Raw genomic sequence first — 21,280 nt, 5'->3', positions numbered from 1 at the left:
TGGCGATACTAAAAATTGCTTTGGTCCCTGGAACGTCCATCTGAAAAATCATTAAATTTTGAATAATTTTTGTAATATAAAGTTTTTCACTACACCTATTTTCCTTGTTTTCGAGATATATCGACTTCAATATGCAATGCATGATGTAACAGGAAAATCTATTATTTTATTTAAATTACACTGAGACAAAATATTCTTTTAAAATATTTTTATAATGGCTTTATTCACACCACATACTACTAACTAACAAACAATAAATTATAAAAAAAGCGAATGCTCAACTACAGAAATAAAAATTGTACAATGGGCAAATCTTATAAGGGGCAGAGACGAACCGTATTTTATCAAATGTTATTAAAAAATGCAGTCGTAGGTGGCTCATAAAATCACAAAATATTTCCTAAACTGTTAATTTTACCGAGTTGTACCAAGAGGATATTATCGTTGGCAAATTTTTCAGGGAACTTATTTTTGATGCGATCGTCATCTATGCAAATATTATGGGTTGTTAATCATTGAGCATAGTCCGTCCCTGGCGTTCTGAGCATAATGAAACATCAAAAACAAGCTGTACACATGTGTTATCGATCACTAAATTTTCATCATGCTGCAATAAATAGTTTAGAGACTGTAAATAAAAATAGCTTTTTAATTTTCACCTTTGAGGGCCCGTAACTTGTTAACGAAGGCCGGTATGAAAAAAAAAAATAAGAATAACTGATATTATTTTGACCTCATCTATTTGTACTCGACTTTTTTATATCAAGGACCGGGACACCCTGTATAACAACGACTACTCTACAAACCCTCGATTACTTCGAATGCTACCAATAACAATTAGAGTAACAGAACAATATTGACTTCGCAAACCTATGAGATGTTACCTTCTAACATAATTCTCTCTGTTGCAGGGGTCCACGGTGTGATGGATGTCGGCGTCGTGGTCTTGGGGGATGGATAATGAACAACCCCACCAGGAGTTGGTTAAGTGTGTGGTGGTGGGTGACACGGCCGTAGGCAAGACACGGCTGATATGCGCGCGCGCTTGCAACAAACAGGTACGGGTACATTACAACAACCTGTACATTAATTGAGATACTAGTATTTTTACCTAAACCAAAGAGTCGCTTCTACAGCTTGTTTTGTATTATGCAGTATTAAAACACCGGTGTGGAAACAAAACCCGATGATAGCACTTGAAATTTCCGAAAATACCCGATTGTCCATAGACATGCCTTTAAAAAGGTACAAATAATATTAAAATGGGTATATTCTACTAGTACGTATTTAACTGTAAAAAAATTAAGTTGGTCCAAAAAATGCGTCTATTTACACAATAGTAACACAAAATACTATATTAGAAACCACAACGGAACATCAAATAAATGAAACGAACAATACAATCGCAAAAATATATCCGAAAATACATGCCGTGCCAATTTGTCATTTGGTATGCTAATTTTCTCAAGGGATGTTACCTACGTTTTAAAAATTTGATGGACTTATGTAGAATATACCTATATGTGAATTTGTTAATTAAATCCAAAGTGATATATGTTATAAAACTCAATAATAATTCTTTAACAGTTAGCGTGAATTAGTCCCTTATAATAATTTCCGAAATAGACACCTTTCACTTTGTTTGAAGGGTGATAAACTAACAGAAATAAATTTAACAATCTTGTCTATGAGGTTTTTTCCAGTCTTCGACTTTTGGTATCAAAGAGCATTTGTGAATTCATTTGATATGACTTTTCAGGAAAATATTTTGAATTTGTTCGATTTGCATTAATAATATTTAAAATAAGGTATAAGTTAACATTAAACATTTATTTTTGAAAAAAGTCAAGAAAATAATGGGATTTTGACTGTTTTAATATTCAGAGCCTTCATAAATGATTACAAACCACGTGACCAATTGATTTTGTTTGGAACAGTAATTTTATTTTCTACTAAAAGTTATTCAAATAATAAGATTAAGGTTACATTACAACACAAAATTCTGTTTCACCGGCTGATAATTGGTGACATTTTTCACTACATTTTATTCATCCAATCGGTGACCGCATTATCTCGAGCGTAGACACAACAGTTTGTCATTGTTCATTGTAAATGAATCATTAACATTGATGACACTAATATTTACAGATTTTTAATGGACAGTACCAACTTGCAATGTTGGTTGCCTACCCCCGGCGGTCACGTAGCTTGTAATCATTTATGAAGTCTCTATATTTAAATTTTTTAAGGCGCAAATAACTAAATAATAATAGTTACTGCCGTGTTTTACTGCGCCATCTGAAGTGAAAAAATTGTCTTATATATGTAATGACAAGTTGGCATGTAGGTACATATTTTCAGAGGTTATTGGAAAATACTTTTTTGGGCACAATCTTAGCTTTGTTTTGGTTCTTTATTTCTGAACAGTTCAGATTCATCGCAGAATTATAAACGCAATAGACAAAATTCTGAACGATTCGGAACTATCAGGAGTTATTTGAAAACCAGAACGCATTACAAAAATATACTCATAAAACCCAATAAAAAGATACTTTTCTTAAACGAAAAGCAGGAAATTAAAAAAATTTCAATGACAAACGGAGCTTGGGAAAATGGGAATAACTACGCATGCGCCAAATAATACAGTTCTAAGCAATTCGTGCTAGGGAGCTAGAACTACTTCGGATGATTCAGATTGGTTCCGAATCAAATTCGAATAAAACCAAAACAAACATCTGCGAAATTCTGAACCGTTCAAAGTAAACACGAACGCATATTTCAGACTGCGCATGATTAGAACGGTTCGGAACCGGATTTTATGGGAACCAAAACAAAGCTCTTATTTCATTTCTTCAAAGCGTTTGAAATCCATCATATTTTTATTGTATGGGCTATATCCCTTGAAGAGTTAGCGTATCGAATGAAAGTTGGCAAGGCGTCTATTTTCGGAGATATTGGAAAATATTTCTTCGATTATACCTTGTTTTAGTTGTTTGAGGCTTGGTTTCTAATTTGGTACCTATTTTATGTTATTACTGAGTAAATAGATACATATTTTGCCTCACTTCATTTTTCTAGAATTTGAAAGGTTTAGTTGCAGTGACCGACAGCGTACTGAGATTACTAGTCCAATCGGTATCTGTAAAAGTAGGTTGTATGTATGTTTCATATAGTAACGCTATTTTTTTGTTGGAAATAGTTCTAAATATTATGCAAAATGATAATTGCGATATGCGCGCGCTGAAAAAGTTATGCATAATTGTTAGCGCAAGAAAATGTAAAAAAAAATTAAAAAGGCGCATTTTTCTTTCTTCTTTCAAAGTAAAAGTGGTCCGAAATTTTTATGTGCATTATTGTTGCTGCAATACAGTATAGACCTAAAAAAAATCTTAAAAAAAGATGTTTTCTTCATGAATTTATTTCGGACATTAACTTTAGAGTAGCCATATAAAAAGTATGGTTCTGGGTACTTCATAATATGGTAATTTTGCAGAAATTTTTTCATCAAAATCGGCCGGGTACATTTCGTACAATTCAATTGTTAATTAAGAAAATGCAGAATTATACTTATTTTTCAATTCTCTCTCACGGTAAAACCAATGATTATTTGAGCTCCCAATTTTTATACGTACCCTTTGGAGTCTCAACTATCAATCCCCATTTAAAAAGTTTCGATTTTCACCATTTTAGCAACAATTAGAATTTTTTCAAAATTTCTTCGAAAAAATACTTATAACATTTAAAGCTAGAGCTACCGTATTTACATATTGTTCAAATATAATTATAGGAACAAATAGAGTGTAGTATAACAACCCTAGGTTCGACAAAAAATAAGTAAACGTAGTTGTGGCCAAAAATATGTGATCGTCATAAGGAATCCCTACGTTGTGTGTATCTATTTTTAATTGACCGGAAGGCGCTGGCTACTAACTTTGTAGAGGGGATGTATGGTTTAATTATATAAAACAAAAGCAAAGTAAATACACCTAACCTTTATTTACNAATGGGAATACTACGCATGCGCCAAATAATACAGTTCTAAGCAATTCGTGCTAGGGAGCTAGAACTACTTCGGATGATTCAGATTGGTTCCGAATCAAATTCGAATAAAACCAAAACAAACATCTGCGAAATTCTGAACCGTTCAAAGTAAACACGAACGCATATTTCAGACTGCGCATGATTAGAACGGTTCGGAACCAGATTTTATGGGAACCAAAACAAAGCTCATTTCATTTCTTCAAAGCGTTTGAAGTCCATCATATTTTTATTGTATGGGCTATATCCCTTGAGGAGTTAGCGTATCGAATGAAAGTTGGCAAGGCGTCTATTTTCGGAGATATTGGAAAATATTTCTTCGATTATACCTTGTTTTAGTTGTTTGAGGCTTGGTTTCTAATTTGGTACCTATTTTATGTTATTACTGAGTAAATAGATACATATTTTGCCTCACTTCATTTTTCTAGAATTTGAAAGGTTTAGTTGCAGTGACCGACAGCGTACTGAGATTACTAGTCCAATCGGTATCTGTAAAAGTAGGTTGTATGTATGTTTCATATAGTAACGCTATTTTTTTGTTGGAAATAGTTCTAAATATTATGCAAAATGATAATTGCGATATGCGCGCGCTGAAAAAGTTATGCATAATTGTTAGCGCAAGAAAATGTAAAAAAAAATTAAAAAGGCGCATTTTTCTTTCTTCTTTCAAAGTAAAAGTGGTCCGAAATTTTTATGTGCATTATTGTTGCTGCAATACAGTATAGACCTAAAAAAAATTCTTGAAAAAAGATGTTTTCTTCATGAATTTATTTCGGACCTTAACTTTAGAGTAGCCATATAAAAAGTATGGTTCTGGGTACTTCATAATATGGTAATTTTGCAGAAATTTTTTCATCAAAATCGACCGGGTAAATTTCGTACAATTCAATTGTTAATTAAGAAGATACAGAATTATACTTATTTTTCAATTCTCTCTCACGGTAAAACAAATGATTATTTGAGCTCCCAATTTTTATACGTACCCTTTGGAGTCTCAACTATCAATCTCCATTTAAAAATTTTCGATTTTATCCATTTTAGCAACAATTAGAATTTTTTCAAACTTTCTTCGAAAAAATACTTATAACATTTAAAGCTAGAGCTACCGTATTTACATATTCTTCAAATGTAATTATAGGATCAAATAGAGGAAAGATTGATGAACAAAATCCATTTTTGATCTTGAGGATACGATGCATTGTCATCGAGATAGCTGTACAATAACAATCAAAAGTGATTTTGATTGTTTGAAGCAAAGACTTTATAACTATGAAAATTTATTTAAATCGGAAATATATTTTAACTGTTCTGATGCAAAAAATATTGTTACATTTCACAGGAACCGAGCAGAAAGTCAAAGAGTGTGGAGTGGGGGGACTATGCGAGCGGAGCAGCATAATCCGCTCACTCAACTTCAATCTTCAATCGACTTTTTCTCAGCTTCTCCGAGTTATACATGAAAGAAAGGAGAAAAATGCGCCTTTTTAAATTTTTCTTTCACATTTTCTTGAGCTAACAATTATGCACAACGTTTTCAGCGGGCGCATATCACAATTATCATTTTACATAATATTTTAGAACTATTTCCAACAAAAATTAGCGTTACTATATAAAACATCTATCCCGAAACAAATACCGACTGGACTATACGGGAATTTCCGCCACATTGTCACTCACCGTACCAATATTTTGGGCTGAATGGCCTGTCCGAAGCCAGCCTATTTTTTTTTATTGTCTGCAACCGAACCTGTTTGTTCAAATTTGGCAACTAACCTCTCCAAAGTTGTTTCATTCGGGGCGTTGCTTCTATGAAAACTCCACTAATTTGCGCACAGTCTCAGCTACACACTCTCTGTACTTGTAATGAATTTTCACAATGTTTACTCGCTCATCCCTCATATAGCGTTCCATTTTTTCTAACCGCAACGTATTTACTACAACAATGCTACCAACTGTTCGGAATGAAAATCCTGCATTACTTTCATATGAGACATGAATGCAAATGGGATGGGATGAATGAAAATGGGATTCATTATATGTACTTTTTTTCCTTTTCTGGTTTTCTTGGGTCACCCGGTTACATTTAAGTAAACAAATATACTTACTATAAAAAACTAAACATCATATATTAATGGTACGGAGAACTTATTAAATCGATAGTCTTCCTATGTTTGGAGACTTTAAGTAAATACTGAAATTTCTGGGTATTTATGGAATTGTGAGATTATTTGAGAATATTCGTCGCCGTTGCTAACTTTATAGTTCGGAGAAAATAAAGAGGGGTTATGGCTTCTTTTATGTCTTCCATAAAAAACTGTCGTTTCATATAATATAGCTTTTGATATCTATAATGAGATACTGTTCCAACTCCTCGAAAATATGCGGAATATATCGATTCATTGATAAGTTTTACTGGTATGGGTAAAATTGGAGTCCAGAAGTATTAATGAGCCATATAATTTATGGGCTTTATCGCGCTTCCCTATATTTGATTTTTCATTTATTTATCATTAGTTCATTAGCCGTTTTCTCATTATGAAAGTAAATTGCTAGCTTAATGACCCGGGACCATGGAACTTTTGAAAGTGTCATTTTATAATTTCTTATGTCCTCATTTATAAACTTGAGTAAATTTATTTATTGGAAATACATTTTAAGTCATTATTATTTTATGGGTACATCCTCATAAAAAAAGGGTGTCTCAAAAGGATGTGAATTGTGCGCCATTTTCATTCAGAAGAGTTGGCAGCATTGCGCTGGGTCACATGTTGTAGTAAACATATACAAAATGGACTGCTATACGAGGGATAATTGAGTGAAGATTGTGAAAATTCATTACAAGTACGGAGAGCGTGTAGCTGAGACTGTGCGTAGTAAAAGGAACGTGACCATTCCCGAATTAAAGGAGAGTTACCAACGAAATTTAGCCACAGGTGTGCGAAAGCGTGATACAGAAGTTTCTTAAAATAAGTCGAGTATGCCAAATGAGTCGCGGTGGATATCTGTCCGATATCGTCTTTAATATTTGATGGCAATATCTACCCTTTAAAAACTTTGCCAACTTTTTTATTAATAAAATCTTTTTTCCTCATAATTATGATCTATTTAATTTAATGTTTTTTATCAATCTAGTGGGATAATTTCATTTTGTATCTTTAATATGCCAACATTGAGATTAAAATACTCATAATTCATATTTTCTCTTTCTAGAAAGTGTAACCGATTACTTTAAATATCTAAAAGAGTAAAAACCATTGTCATACTCCACATACTCTTAATTGAAAATAAACCCACTAAGGCTGTTACTTTAGCATATTTTTCTGTTAAACGTTTGGTCTTCAAAATGACTGTCAATGAAACGAAAGTTATATATTTTAGATAAAAAATAATTTGATATTCCAGTTTGGCTGCCTCAGAAATTACTTTTTCAAAGCTGATTTAAGAAGTGATTGAGTTATCTGTCATTATAAATCGAGTTAACTGTCATTCAAAGAAGTTATTCGTGAAATACGGTTCATATCTTTTTATAGAGGATATAAAAAAAAACTCTTAATACAAGCAAAAAAAAACCTGAGTAATATTTCTTTCATAAAACGATACTTCAAAGAATCGAGTAAGGCACAGTTTTTCATCAATTACTCACTGAAGGTATAGACTTCCAACCTAACAGTGTTAGGGATTAAAGGAATTCGTTAAGAAACGTTTTAGGAAAAAATGTTATCCTTGTTTTATTTTGACTAGATGTCATTATTGAGTCTTAAAAATTCAATACATTTAACTTGTTAATTTTTGCAAGGTGTCGCTGGCACAACTGCTGGCGACCCACGTGCCGACTGTATGGGCTATCGACCAGTATCGCATCTACAAGGACGTGCTGGAACGCTCCTGGGAGGTGGTGGACAGCGTCAACGTCAGCCTAAGATTGTGGGACACCTTCGGCGACCACGAAAAAGACCGGAGGTTCGCCTATGGACGCTCAGATGTGGTGAGTAATAAAAATATAACCCTTTAAAAACGTAATATTCCACACCAATTTGAAATTATAGTAAAACTGAGTCTGGAATTGTTTTCCGCCCTCTTCATTATAAATGTTTGTAATAGTGAATGAGAAACAACAAAAAATTGTTGACGTGAACTTATTTAAGTTTATTACGCCGTCAAATTAGCCTAAAATAACTAATTATCTGAAACATAAGAGGGGACATTATTTCCAAAATCCATGTAACCAAAGGAGTAGTTGTTTCCAGCAGTATCAGTAGTTAGTATCGCGGTACGCTAGCCGTGGTTTCATTTTCGTATTACGACATAGCCCCACGTTGGGCGCCATGTTTCTTCTTTAATGTCAATTCGAGAAAATTTGCTACATCGTGGTATACATATTTAATGTATGGTGATACTGAAATTATTATTATGGATTCCAATGCTGTTTTGAAGTATTTTGTTTTATTTTGAAGGGGCTTTTACGTATCTGGTACTTCGAAAGGTGATTTGAAGTTACTGGTTTTATGTTGACATATTTTCGTTAATTTATTCGTAACTTTTCTCAATTTTTTTGTAAGGACTATTCTCCAATAAAATTATTGGACTTGCAGGTCTTAGGATATAAAGAAAGTCTAAATTTTAAATATAAATGAGAAAAAAAAATTATATCTTCAAGATGACCTGGGAGAAACGATTCTCCTTTCTTGGGATTATCTATCAAAGTCTAATTCGAGGACGACTTTTGGGAAGCGATTCTCCTTTGACGTGATTATCTATCAGGATGTAGGCTACTTTGAAAAAACATTTCTACGGACTGGATGAGAGTTTCTGACTTTGATATAACTTTCGGGAAAGTGAAAAGAACAAAATACATATCAAAAATTAATATGATGCAAGGTAATTTGTTCGAGGTTTTTTTTTTGGAAATCAATTTCACAGAAGATGGTGAAACAAAACAGTCGCCAACCTGAACAAATCATGGCCTTACTATTTCAATATACGAGGTCTGTTCAGAAAATAACGCGCTAATGGAGATACATAGTGATATGCGGTTGGCAGCATTGCGCTGAGCACAACCTTCTCTGTAACCATATGTTCTTGGATTGTTAATATTTTATTTAGTTTTCATGATATTATTTGGTTGCAACGTGTTTAATGATTTTACAACAAGCTTACATAGATGATACTCTGGGTCAAACGCAATGTTACGAATGGTTTTCACGATTTAAAAGTGGTCGTCAGTCAGTTGAAGGTATTCCCAGACCAAAAAGGTCTTCGACTTCAACTAGGTAATGACTACCACGTTCAGAAAGTCAAAGATCTGGTACTCTCAATTCTCCGATTGACTGTCAGAGGAATCACAGAAGGGGTTAGCATCTCAATTGGGTTATGCCATGAAATCTTGAATGAAAAATTGTACATACATTGAGTTTCAGTAAAATTTGTTCCTCGTTTGATGACCGAACAATATAAAGAAAATCATGTGGACATTTGTCGGCAACTCTTGAACAATCCAGTAACTATGAAACATTAATTCAAATGATCACAACGGGAGACGAAAGCTGGGTACGACATTGAGACAAAAGTTCAATCATCACAATAGATTGTCAAAAGATCTCCACACAGAAAGCACGCCAGTCTCGATCCAATGTCAAAGTGATGCTTACTGTTTTTTTTCGATTTTAATGGAATTGTGCATTTTGAATTCTTGCCTCAAGGTGAAACAGTGAACCGTAAGTAGTATCAAGGAGTTTTCCAAAGGTTAAAAAAAAATCCGTAAAAAGAGACCAGAGTTGCGGCGAGATCATCATGGTTCTTGCACCATGGCGATGTGCTCGCACACTCAACTTTGTCAATTTGTCAGTTTTGTACCAAAAATCAGATTACTGTCCTCCCTCACCATCCTTATGCTCCTTGTGAATTTTTCTTATTTCCGAAATTAATGACATCAAAGCAAATTCGTCACAGACATAAAGGTCATTTCAAACAAAGCTATCCAGGATTGACTCACGAAATGGAAACATCGCTGGGAAAAGTATGTGAATAGGGTGGGGAGTACTTTGAAGGACCAATAATGTATAAAATTAATAATAAGATTAAAAAAAATAAAGTTCGGTTATTTTCTGAACAGACCTCGTATCTGTAAATCTATTCTATAAATATTTCAATATTGTGATTGTGATTCTTTCAACCTTTAGCTAGATATGCTTGAACTGTCATGAATTGGTAATTAAAACTGACTAGTTTAATTAATTTAATAGAGATAAAATATATTTCTTGTCTTAAATGATTCGGAGCCGTCAAAGCGAGCAACAGATTAGCCTTTGGCGACTCCTATAAAAATAACTTGAAATAAAAGTCTCACCTGGCGGAATTTGAGGATATATGGCGGAGATTTACTTTGATAGATGGTTGCGAAAAACCCTCGCTACAACAGCACCCTTCTAGACCGAATAAAAATATATATGTGCCCAGCATTTTTATTACTCTCCTTTTAAAAAACGAGGACAGCAGATATTATTGAGAAAAAAATATTTACCTGTTTCTAGAATGGAAAGTATTAAATGTAAAAAGATCAATGGTTACAGGATCTACGATATGAACTGTAGGTAACCACACATAGAAGAGAAAGTAAAAAATGCCAAAAATAATACAAAAAATAGCAGTTATACAGGATATTTCGTTAAAAACGTTATTAACGCGTTGTAAGGTGCTGATGCTTACCGCAGACCTATCAGGATGTCTATTATTAAATTTTATAGCCGCTTATCTTCAGGACAGAACATTATTTACAAATTTCAAAAACCGTTGACTTTGAGTATATGACTTTGAGAAAAATGCTTAGAATTAAACGAAGGGTCAATAAGTTAATTCAGATATGGTGTGTCCTTTTAAAAAAATATGCTTTATCTACTCTGTATAGTGTATACTAATGTGTTTTATCAATTTTCAATTACCTGTGCTGAAAGTACAGAAAAAATCTTACAAACTTTTTACAAAATTTTACTGCCCCAAATAAACAAGTCAAGGCGGGTGGACCTTATAGAAAATCACCCTTACAGTTATAACTTAAATGTTTGTAATTCAATTCGGTATTAACAATACCTTGTAATAGATATATGTAGATGTACACTACGGAAACAATGTCATTTCGGTATCAGGCTATTTAGTATTATTTTAAAAATATCAGTTTTAACATCATGTGTAATAAACTATCAATTTTGACAATTTCTATTTAGAATTTAAGATTCTTCAAACATTAATATTTCATCATGATAGAGACATTTGTATCATGATATTTCACGATATTTTCGTATTCTTGTTCCAACTACGATGTTATTTGTTTTAATGAACATCATCATTATAATTAATTATAAACTCGGAACAAGGAAAAGTCGAGAGTTACTTAATTTTACCTATCTCGTAAGGAAGTAACATATTTATGCATTTCATGTCAAGGTTGGTTGATAATCAGGTTTACTCGTCTTGCTTGCCCTCCTGAGATCTCGTAAGACTTCATTCCCATGGGCCGAACTGGAACACTTTACAGCCCCAACTTTTTTCCAAAGCAATGTAATAACCTATGCTTATGTGACATTTTCTCTCTCTATATATAAAAATTTAAATAAATTTTTTATAGGAGAAGTACATTTTATTAAATGAGGCATATCGAAATAAGGAAGTGAATTCTTCCAGATTTAAAAACATTTTGTTCTGTTGATAGTAGAGTCCTAAAACACAGAGTATTACCTAAAGAAACTTGGAGCATTGTCAATAAAATTTTAGATAGGAATAAAAAGAATAATAGGGATCAAATCATTCTCAAGATTAATGATACCATCATAAGTGACTGTAATAAAGTTGCCAGGGAATTAGGATGCCATTTTTCTACTGTAGCACAAAATAAAATTAGAGACCATTTTGGGTCAAATCTTTCTTTACCCTGTACATTAAATGATAACCTTGTAAACTCAATGGTTTTTGATGACGTTGCAGTGGAGGAGGTGCATGTCATTACATTATTTCACAACTTAAAAATAAAAATTCAAGCGGTTATGACGGTTTAACAGCTAAATTATTTAAAAATATAGAGAACAATATTCTACAGCCTTTTGTTTATCTCATAAATAAATCAATAAAACCGGAATATTTCCTGACTGTTTTAAATTGGCAACTGTTATACCCCTATTAAAGAAAGGTGATCCTAAAGAAATGGAGAATTACCGACAAATTTCTTTGCTGAATGTTTTGTCTAAAATACATGAGAAAGTAGTATATAACAGAATAACCAACTGTGTTGAAAAAAATAATCTGTTGACTGCATCCCAGCATGGATTTAGGTCTTATAATTCGGTTGAGACGGCATCTTGTCACCTTCTCAAATATGTGTATCAGTGCTTGGATGCTGGTAAGTATGTGGTTTCACTTTTGTTTGATCTCTCCAGGGCGTTTGACACTGTCGATAAAGAGATCTTGAGCCAGAAATTATACAGTTTGGGTATAAGAGGTAGCATGCTTGCATGGCTGACTTCACACATGGAAAATAGGTCTCTGGTAGTCAATATAAACGAGGAAAAATCGGATATATAGCGGTTGCACTTGGAGTATCTCAGGGTTCCGTACTAGGTCCATTACTGTTCATGCGCTATGTCAATGATTTGCCATCATACATTGAGCATGGTCATGTAACAATGTTTGCTGACGACACAACGATTACTAACCTAACGAATGCTACATACTTCAAGGGTATAATCTAGTACCCAAATGATGTCGATTTAACCAAACTTGCTTAAACAAAAAACGTCGCAAAACAAAATTACAGGGTNTTGAGACGGCATCTTGTCACCTTCTCAAATATGTGTATCAGTGCTTGGATGCTGGTAAGTATGTGGTTTCACTTTTGTTTGATCTCTCCAGGGCGTTTGACACTGTCGATAAAGAGATCTTGATCCAGAAATTATACAGTCTGGGTATAAGAGGTAGCATGCTTGCATGGCTGACTTCATACATGGAAAATAGGTCTCTGGTAGTCAATATAAACGAGGAAAAATCGGATATATAGCGGTTGCACTTGGAGTACCTCAGGGTTCCGTACTAGGTCCATTACTGTTCATGCTCTATGTCAATGATTTGCCATCATACATTGAGCATGGTCATGTAACAATGTTTGTTGACGACACAACGATTACTAACCTAACGAATACGCTACATACTTCAAGGGTATAATCTAGTACCCAAATGATGTCGATTTAACCAAACTTGCTTAAACAAAAAACGTCGCAAAACAAAATTACAGGGTGTTAAAGTTTGTTTTTTATTTCTTGTTTTCTCCCTATCTCAGAACCCAGAACTGATTTGAACAAAATTTGCTGTTGCCTAGTTTCTCTTCATGAAGTATGCGGTGATTAGGTTGCTATTAGTTAAATCATACAGGGCGTTCATTTTACTACACCCCTTTATGAATATTATTCTGTAATTTTTTTGTAAAATTTTACACGCAACTATCAGAAATTATGCTCGGTTATGAAGTTGTTACAGAAAAATAAATATTTATTAACACATACCCCATATTTTTTGAAAATAACTACGTATCCATAACAACATGATAACTTCGATAAGTCACTGTCAAGTTTGTATTTTGCGAAGGTTTGTTTCTGAAAATGTCTCGTCACAATGAATTTACGAATTATGAAATGAGATACATGATAGTGGTACAGGAACATTTTAATGAACGCGCTGCTAAGAGAACTTATGAAGAACTTTATCCGAATCGCAGACAACCTTCTCATACATTGTTTGCTTCTTTATTCACCATATTAGGAGAAACTGGAAACTTTCAGTCTAATTCACGAAATGGGTACGAAGGTACGTTCAAAGAAGGGTACAAGACGAATAACAAATTCTAGAAAGAGTAGAGAAGAAAATCCCGAAATTAGTATACGTCGTTTGTCAGCAGTCACAGGAATTGGCCGTCGCAAAACCGTTTCAACGATACTCCACACGCAACAGTTACAGTGTTTCCATTTTCACCCTGTACAAAATTTGCTTGAACCAGACCACCCGCTGAGATTAACATTTTGCGAACGATTTCTCCAGTTACATAACAGGGATCACACTTTTCTCGAGGGAATTGCCTTTACAGATGAAGCTATTTTTACCCATAGAACTGTTTTTAATTGGATAAACTCACGTGTGGAGCGAAGAAAATCCACACGCAATAAAAGAGTCACCTCGAATACGAATTTTCAGTTAACGTCTGGTGTGGGATTTATAGGAAATTTTATTTTGGGGCCTATAGCTCTACCTGCAAGTCCAAAATTATTTGAAATTCCTTCGGCAAGAATTTCCTGGGGCTCTTGAAGACCCATTAATACTAGACGACAAATGTGGTTCTTTGGCCTTCTCGCTGTCCGGATTTTAATTCGTTAGACTTTTACCTTTTGGGTCAGTTGAAAGTAATTGTTTACAATTCTGGTAGTTATTTAACTCCTAAGATCATATTATTTTAACATGTTAAGAGTGGAAGACGCTTCGGAAAAACCATCGAACGTATAGGACAAAAGTTTTTTAGAGTTTTTCATACAATTATCATGCGATTTAAGTAAAAAACTACTTATTAGTAATAAATATTGATCATTCACCAAATCGANTTCTCATACATTGTTTGCTTCTTTATTCACCATATTAGGAGAAACTGGAAACTTTCAGTCTAATTCACGAAATGGGTACGAAGGTACGTTCAAAGAAGGGTACAAGACGAATAACAAATTCTAGAAAGAGTAGAGAAGAAAATCCCGAAATTAGTATACGTCGTTTGTCAGCAGTCACAGGAATTGGCCGTCGCAAAACCGTTTCAACGATACTCCACACGCAACAGTTACAGTGTTTCCATTTTCACCCTGTACAAAATTTGCTTGAACCAGACCACCCGCTGAGATTAACATTTTGCGAACGATTTCTCCAGTTACATAACAGGGATCACACTTTTCTCGAGGGAATTGCCTTTACAGATGAAGCTATTTTTACCCGTAGAACTGTTTTTAATTGGACAAACTCACGTGTGGAGCGAAGAAAATCCACACGCAATAAAAGAATCACTTCCAATACGAATTTTCAGTTAACGTCTGGTGTGGGATTTATAGGAAATTTTATTTTGGGGCATATAGCTCTACCTGCAAGTCCAAAATTATTTGAAATTCCTTCGGCAAGAATTTCCTGGGGCTCTCGAAGACCCATTAATACTAGACGACAAATGTGGTTCTTTGGCCTTCTCGCTGTCCGGATTTTAATCCGTTAGACTTTTATCTTTTGGGTCATTTGAAAGTAATTGTTTACAATTCTATAACACCTAATACGGGAGGAGAACTTCGGGATAGAATATAAGACGCCGTACGACAAGTTAGACGAACGTATCATTCGTTTCCTATTCTCAATAGTTTCATCAAACGTTTAAGGAAATGTATCGAAGACAATGTGAGACACGTAGAACGTTTATTATAAATTAGTAGACTTTTTATTACTTTTCAGTTTATTATGTTATTAATTACGTATATTGTGGATACGTAGGTAGGTAGTTATTTCCAAAAAATATGGGGTATGTGTTAATAAATATTTTCGGTAATATCTTCATAACCAAGCATAATTTCGACTTTTGATAGGTATACATTTTTTGTGTAGAATAAAATTCTCTACCTGTTTCTGATAGTTGCGTGTAAAAATTCAAACGTACAAAAAAGTTACAGAAAAATATTCACAAAGAGTTGTACTAAAATGAATGCCTTGCATGATTTAACCTAACAGGAACATAATCATTGCATACTTCATGAAGAATGAGAAAACAGGAAATAAACAAAGAAGTTAAGAATACCCTTAAAATATGTAACATTCGTTAGGTAATACCCTGCATAAATAGGTAATAAGTTTTAGAGAAATAATTATAGTCCACGGGCCCAGACCCTTTTTTTCTTTGATTAATAACAAGCTGAATTTTGGGGAACAGCTTCGTTTTAACGAGACGCCCAACTTTTCCCTCTACGAAAATTCTCGAAAACGGTAGCTAATAAAGCGCAGGGGTGTCGAACATGTCGATTTGGTGAATGATCAATATTTATTACTAACAAGTAGTTTTTTACTTAAATCGCATGATAATAGTATGAAAAACTCTAAAAAACTTTTGTCCTACACGTTCGATGGTTTTTCCGAAGCGTCTCCCACTCTTAACATGTTAAAATAATATGATCTTAGGAGTTAAATAACCACCAGAATTGTAAACAATTACTTTCNACGGGTTCAGTAAGTAACTCCTTTAAACTTGATATAAAAATGTATATTTCTTTGTTTAATATACATGTGTTTAATATACTCAAAAATACCTTTTATTCAAAATTTTCTATAATTTCTAGAATAAAAATTAAAAATAATACAACATAGTATAAAAACATTTAGATATGATTTTAAAATATAATAAAAAAATTCATCGGTTTAGCTCGACCTGGCTCGATAAGGGCAGTTTGCTTAATATATATCTACCCCCCCCCCTAAACTCCCTGGGGGGTTACTAAACTATTTTTCTACTTTGTGGCATCATATACTGATCAGTGATCACATGTGTATAGAAAGTTAAATATACACTTTTTTCGATGACATAGAGAAAAAACGCTTTGGTTTAGTTCGGCCACGCTTAATAAGGATAAAGTTTGTTTATCACCCCCCCTCAAACTCCCTGGGGGATTAGTAAACTATTTTTCTACTTTGGAATGCAAAAATTGCATTATTTTGGCGAAGTTTGGACATGTATAATAACAAGAAGATATAATGCTGATTTCGAAATTCGCAATTTTAAATAATTTTATATAGTTTTTGTAGGACTAGAAATACGTACTCATTTTTTTGTAGGACATGTTTTTTTTTTATTAAAAATTCCCTAAAATATCGTTTGGTTTCTTTGTCCTACAGTTATTAATGAGAAAATTGTACCCGTGAAAATGACATTTTTCCAGTGTAGGACTAGGAAAACCTTCTATTTTACGTGTAGGACAAAAATGTCACTGAATTATAATAACAATTACCAAGCATCTGTGAAAAAATTAGGTGGTTATTAATAACTTCTAAGATCATATTATTTTAACATGTTAAGAGTGGAAGACGCTTCGGAAAAACCATCGAACGTGTAGGACAAAAGTTTTTTAGAGTTTTTCATACAATTATCATGCGATTTAAGTAAAAAACTACTTATTAGTAATAAATATTGATCATTCACCAAATCGACATGTTTGACACCCCCGCGCTTTATTAGCTACCGTTTTCGAGAATTTTCGTAAAGGGAAAAGTTGGGCGTCTCGTCAAAACGAAGCTGTTCCTCAAAATTCAGCTTGTTATTAATCAAAGAAAAAAAGGGTCTGGGCCCGTGGACTATTAGATAATGATTTTTATTTGTAATTGGAAATACATACTTAATTATCTCCTTAATTATTGTCCCCTTGTTTCAGCAGTTACTTTCTTTAGAAGGAGCTATTTTTCTGGTCTTCCGAATATTGATGTTTTTCTACGACTTTTTGTTAAGTTGGCATTAATATTATTACTTATTTTATACAACATTGTTATTCTAAAACTCAACAAACTTTCACGAAAAGTTTTTAAGTAGTTAGTGCTTGGCTACCCGTGACTCAGTTCAAATTGTTTTATAATTTAAAACAAGTATGTAATATAATTTTAAATCAGTTTTATTTCTAAGTCACGATGTAATTTATAATATGTATTTCCCAAATTCCTGTGTATGAAACTCTATCAAATATTTTTTCAATGTATGAAAAAATAATAACTAATGCACCAGATATGCCTTCCTTTGTGTTTTTTGTTCTGGTCTACCCTTTTAGTTGTTTTGTTGTGAAATCACTATCTGATTTTGAAAGTTGTTCTTCTACTTCATCTTTAATCTACTACTTTATCTACTTATCTTAATTTTTTTTTCGATATTGAATTAATGTATTCTTAAAACAATAGTCCATACACGAATGCCTCTATAATACTCACTGTCTGTCTCTTCCTGTTTTCCAATCCTCGGGTACTTCACCTCAAACTTTCTGCACAGAAATTGAATTAATGTCTCGGAAACTACTCTAACTTTCCACATGGCCGTTATCCTAGCTCAGTGCAGCAATTAATTTCTGCTGTGGCCGTTCGTCCTAAGTTGGCTTTTTCTTTCATAAATCATAAGCAATAGGTAAGTTTCGAGACGACAGACACGCCGTTTTTGCCGCTAGGAACCCCGTATAGAAGCGAATTTTTTGTTTCGGCCACCGTCGTGTATGAAGAGAATGCTAATGATGGCGTTTCTTATGAAAGTCTTGAGTGTTCTTTTTCTGGAAGCCTCGTCTTTCAAGTGCGACTTCTTAAAATATAGTGCATTGAGTTTATAAAACGAATAAGCAGTATCGGTAAAGCGGTTTGAAAAAATCAAGCAGTGTGATTTATTTGAATATGGTAAAAATAAAACGGGTGAATGTTAACACCGTCAAATGCAAAAAAAGGATACAGTAAATTCTTCTTATTCGAGACACAGTTCTAATCTTCAAATAAAATGTTGGTGTATGGTATATGGTCACTAAGACAGGGACAGCGGTACACATGATTCATCTTGATGTCACAAACCATAGGCGGGGAAAGAAATGTTTATAACGTGTCTGCATATTAATGTGAAGATATCATATACCACATGGAAAAAGGGAAAAGAGAAACAATCGATGTAATAAATATTCCCTACGACTATTGGTATTAGTATGTACATACATATGTACGTAAAATATTTAAATCGCCTGAAACTGAGTGAGGATGATATTTCGTATTTCCGTAACGTGTACCATTTGTCGTAACATATTTTCAATATATGTACAAGAAAGTTATTATAAAACGCACAGGGACTACGCGAAATATCAATATTGTTGAAAAGCGATAGTGTCTCCGTTGAACAATATTATCGATAAGCTCCTGTAACATCTTTTGACGTAGATTTTTTATTGAAAGACATAAGTATCTATAAAAGATACTTTATTCTGGAAAATGTAAAAATAATAATCAAAACTATTTTTAAAAACCCTAAATTAAATACGAGCACAAACCAGTCGTTTTAATTACAAACATTTTACTGCCTAGTACGACTTATTTTATCAATAATGTACCTGCTTTGCGTCGGTTCTTATGCTAAACACCATGTTTTAGTAAATAACGAGAGAAAGTATTATCTACACGTTTTTACCTCGTTATGCTATGATATCAAAGCCCCACAAAAAAAATTCTGTACCAGAAAAATGAGTACATAGACCTTGTCTAATCAGACTTTCTGCTAGTGATTGTAGTTTGCAAAATGGATCAAAATGAATGGAATGTTATTATAGCTATTGTTGTAACATGGCTACAGTATAGCTGGATACAGTAGTTCTGATAAAGTTTCTATGCAATAGTGTGCATAGCCACAGTCGTTGATATAGAAGTACATGAGGCATAAATATGTGAAAATTTACCTTTACTAATTTGTTGAAGATGTCTATGAAACTACTAATATTTAAAAAAATGAGTAAGCTCCCATTTTGGTGCATATCTACATGAGACATATAGTCCAACCAAATTACACTTGGAGAAAAAAAAAATTGTTACCCATACTTTTATAAGTGGAAATGTTAAAAGAGCTTATAATAAACCTAAAAAAAATAAATGCGGGAGCAGGGGCGGCGGAGGGTTGATTTGGGGGGTTGAAATGTTATGAAAAATTGTATCATTGGGATTTCTGGCGAAAATTGACGTCAAACAAAAAAGTAAGGTCACTTTTTAACATAACCTCAAAATTTCCGAGGAAAATGCGAAAAACAGTTTTTTTTTCAGATTTTTGGTTTTTTATTTTTCATTTCCGTAAAAATAATTTAATTTTGACGAAACTTGGTGAAAGCATACCTTTCTCTGTCTTAAATAACCCCAATTTTTTTTACATAAAAAAATCAAGATGTTTCTGAGATATTCATTTTTTTCGACCTGAAACACTTTTTTTCAAAGAAAAATTCTACTTAAAAATATCGTACAGAGTTCTGCCGGTAATTATTTTTTTTCGTTTTGACATACTTTTTGGTGAAATAAAAAAATCTGTAATAACAGTTCAAAAACATGCTCTGAAATTCAAAAAAATAAAAAATGACTTGCAACAATGAATTTTTCAGTTATTGTTGATAATTTGTTTAAATTAAAAAGCATTCAAAAACTGATTACACCATTAAATTCTACGGAAAAAAGTAAAAAAAACTGTGTCTCATTGTTTGACTTTATTTGTACAGTATTGCTATAAACATCTAAGTCGAATTACAAATGCACAAATGATAAATTATCTCTGAATGATTTGAGATTTCAGTAATACAAAGTATTAACTACAAGGTCTACTGTTGACGCGAAATCTGAAAACCCGAAATTTTGAAAAATCGTTTTATATTTTTTTGCTGGCTTTATTTGAAAACGAATTTTAAAGAAATTTCATATTTACATTGCCACTTTTTCCTATTACAATAGTAATATCCTCTAATTCAGAATTAAAAATGACTTTAGATTTTGTCATAAAAATTGCAGCGACGTATTTAAAAAATTAACCCGATGATGGCTCCTCGAAGACGAAACGTCGGATTGTAAAAATGTTGCGCCATTGTATAGAGCGAAAAAGGTGGCATTGTAAATATGTAATTTATTTTAAAATTCGTTTTCAAATAAAGCCAGAAAAAATTAAACAATTTCGGGTTTTTCTGGAATTTTAAAACTTTCTAAACAGCATATTGTTAGGTATAAAAAAACACAACTTTTTTCTAATCTGAGACACCCCGTATCTCTTACCGTTTGCTAGATCCTAATGGTATCCCATCCTTATTTTGGACACACTGTATATCTATGAATTCATCAAACTTTAAAAAAAAATAAGTACACTAATCGATCCTACGGAAAAAAATATTATTTATTTTATTTATTCACTATTCGACTTATGTTTATAGCAATACTGTACAAAAATAGTTTTGGGTCAAACAGTGAGACAGTTTTTTTTGTATTTTTTCCGTACAATCGAATGGTGTAGTCAGTTTTTATTTTTTTTTTAATTTAAACAAATTATCAACAATTTCTGAAAAATTCATTGCTGCGTCATTTTTACTTTTTGCATTTTTGAGCGTTTTTGAACTGTGTTTACAAATTTTATTATTTCATCAGAGTATATGTCAAAACGAAAAAAAAAAAAAAT

General features: G+C 33.0%; 1 protein-coding gene across 1 annotated transcript in view; it reads left to right on the top strand.

The window, feature by feature from the left end:
- The first annotated feature begins 917 nt into the window (after positions 1–917).
- The window catches only part of LOC108908049 (rho-related BTB domain-containing protein 1), a 51,360-nt gene continuing 30,997 nt past the window's right edge, over positions 918–21,280 (top strand). Inside the window, exons 1-2 of the mRNA XM_018711957.1 lie at positions 918–1,058; positions 7,835–8,023. Of these exons, the coding sequence (XP_018567473.1) occupies positions 930–1,058; positions 7,835–8,023 (318 nt within the window). The 5' untranslated portion in view covers positions 918–929. The remainder of the gene's footprint in view (positions 1,059–7,834; positions 8,024–21,280) is intronic.

The sequence above is a fragment of the Anoplophora glabripennis genome, unplaced genomic scaffold, assembly GCF_000390285.2.
Source record: "Anoplophora glabripennis isolate ALB-LARVAE unplaced genomic scaffold, Agla_2.0 scaffold285, whole genome shotgun sequence".
NCBI lineage: Eukaryota > Metazoa > Arthropoda > Insecta > Coleoptera > Cerambycidae > Anoplophora > Anoplophora glabripennis.
Note: the sequence above shows the minus strand (reverse complement) of the source record. Positions and strands in the feature narration are given on the sequence as shown.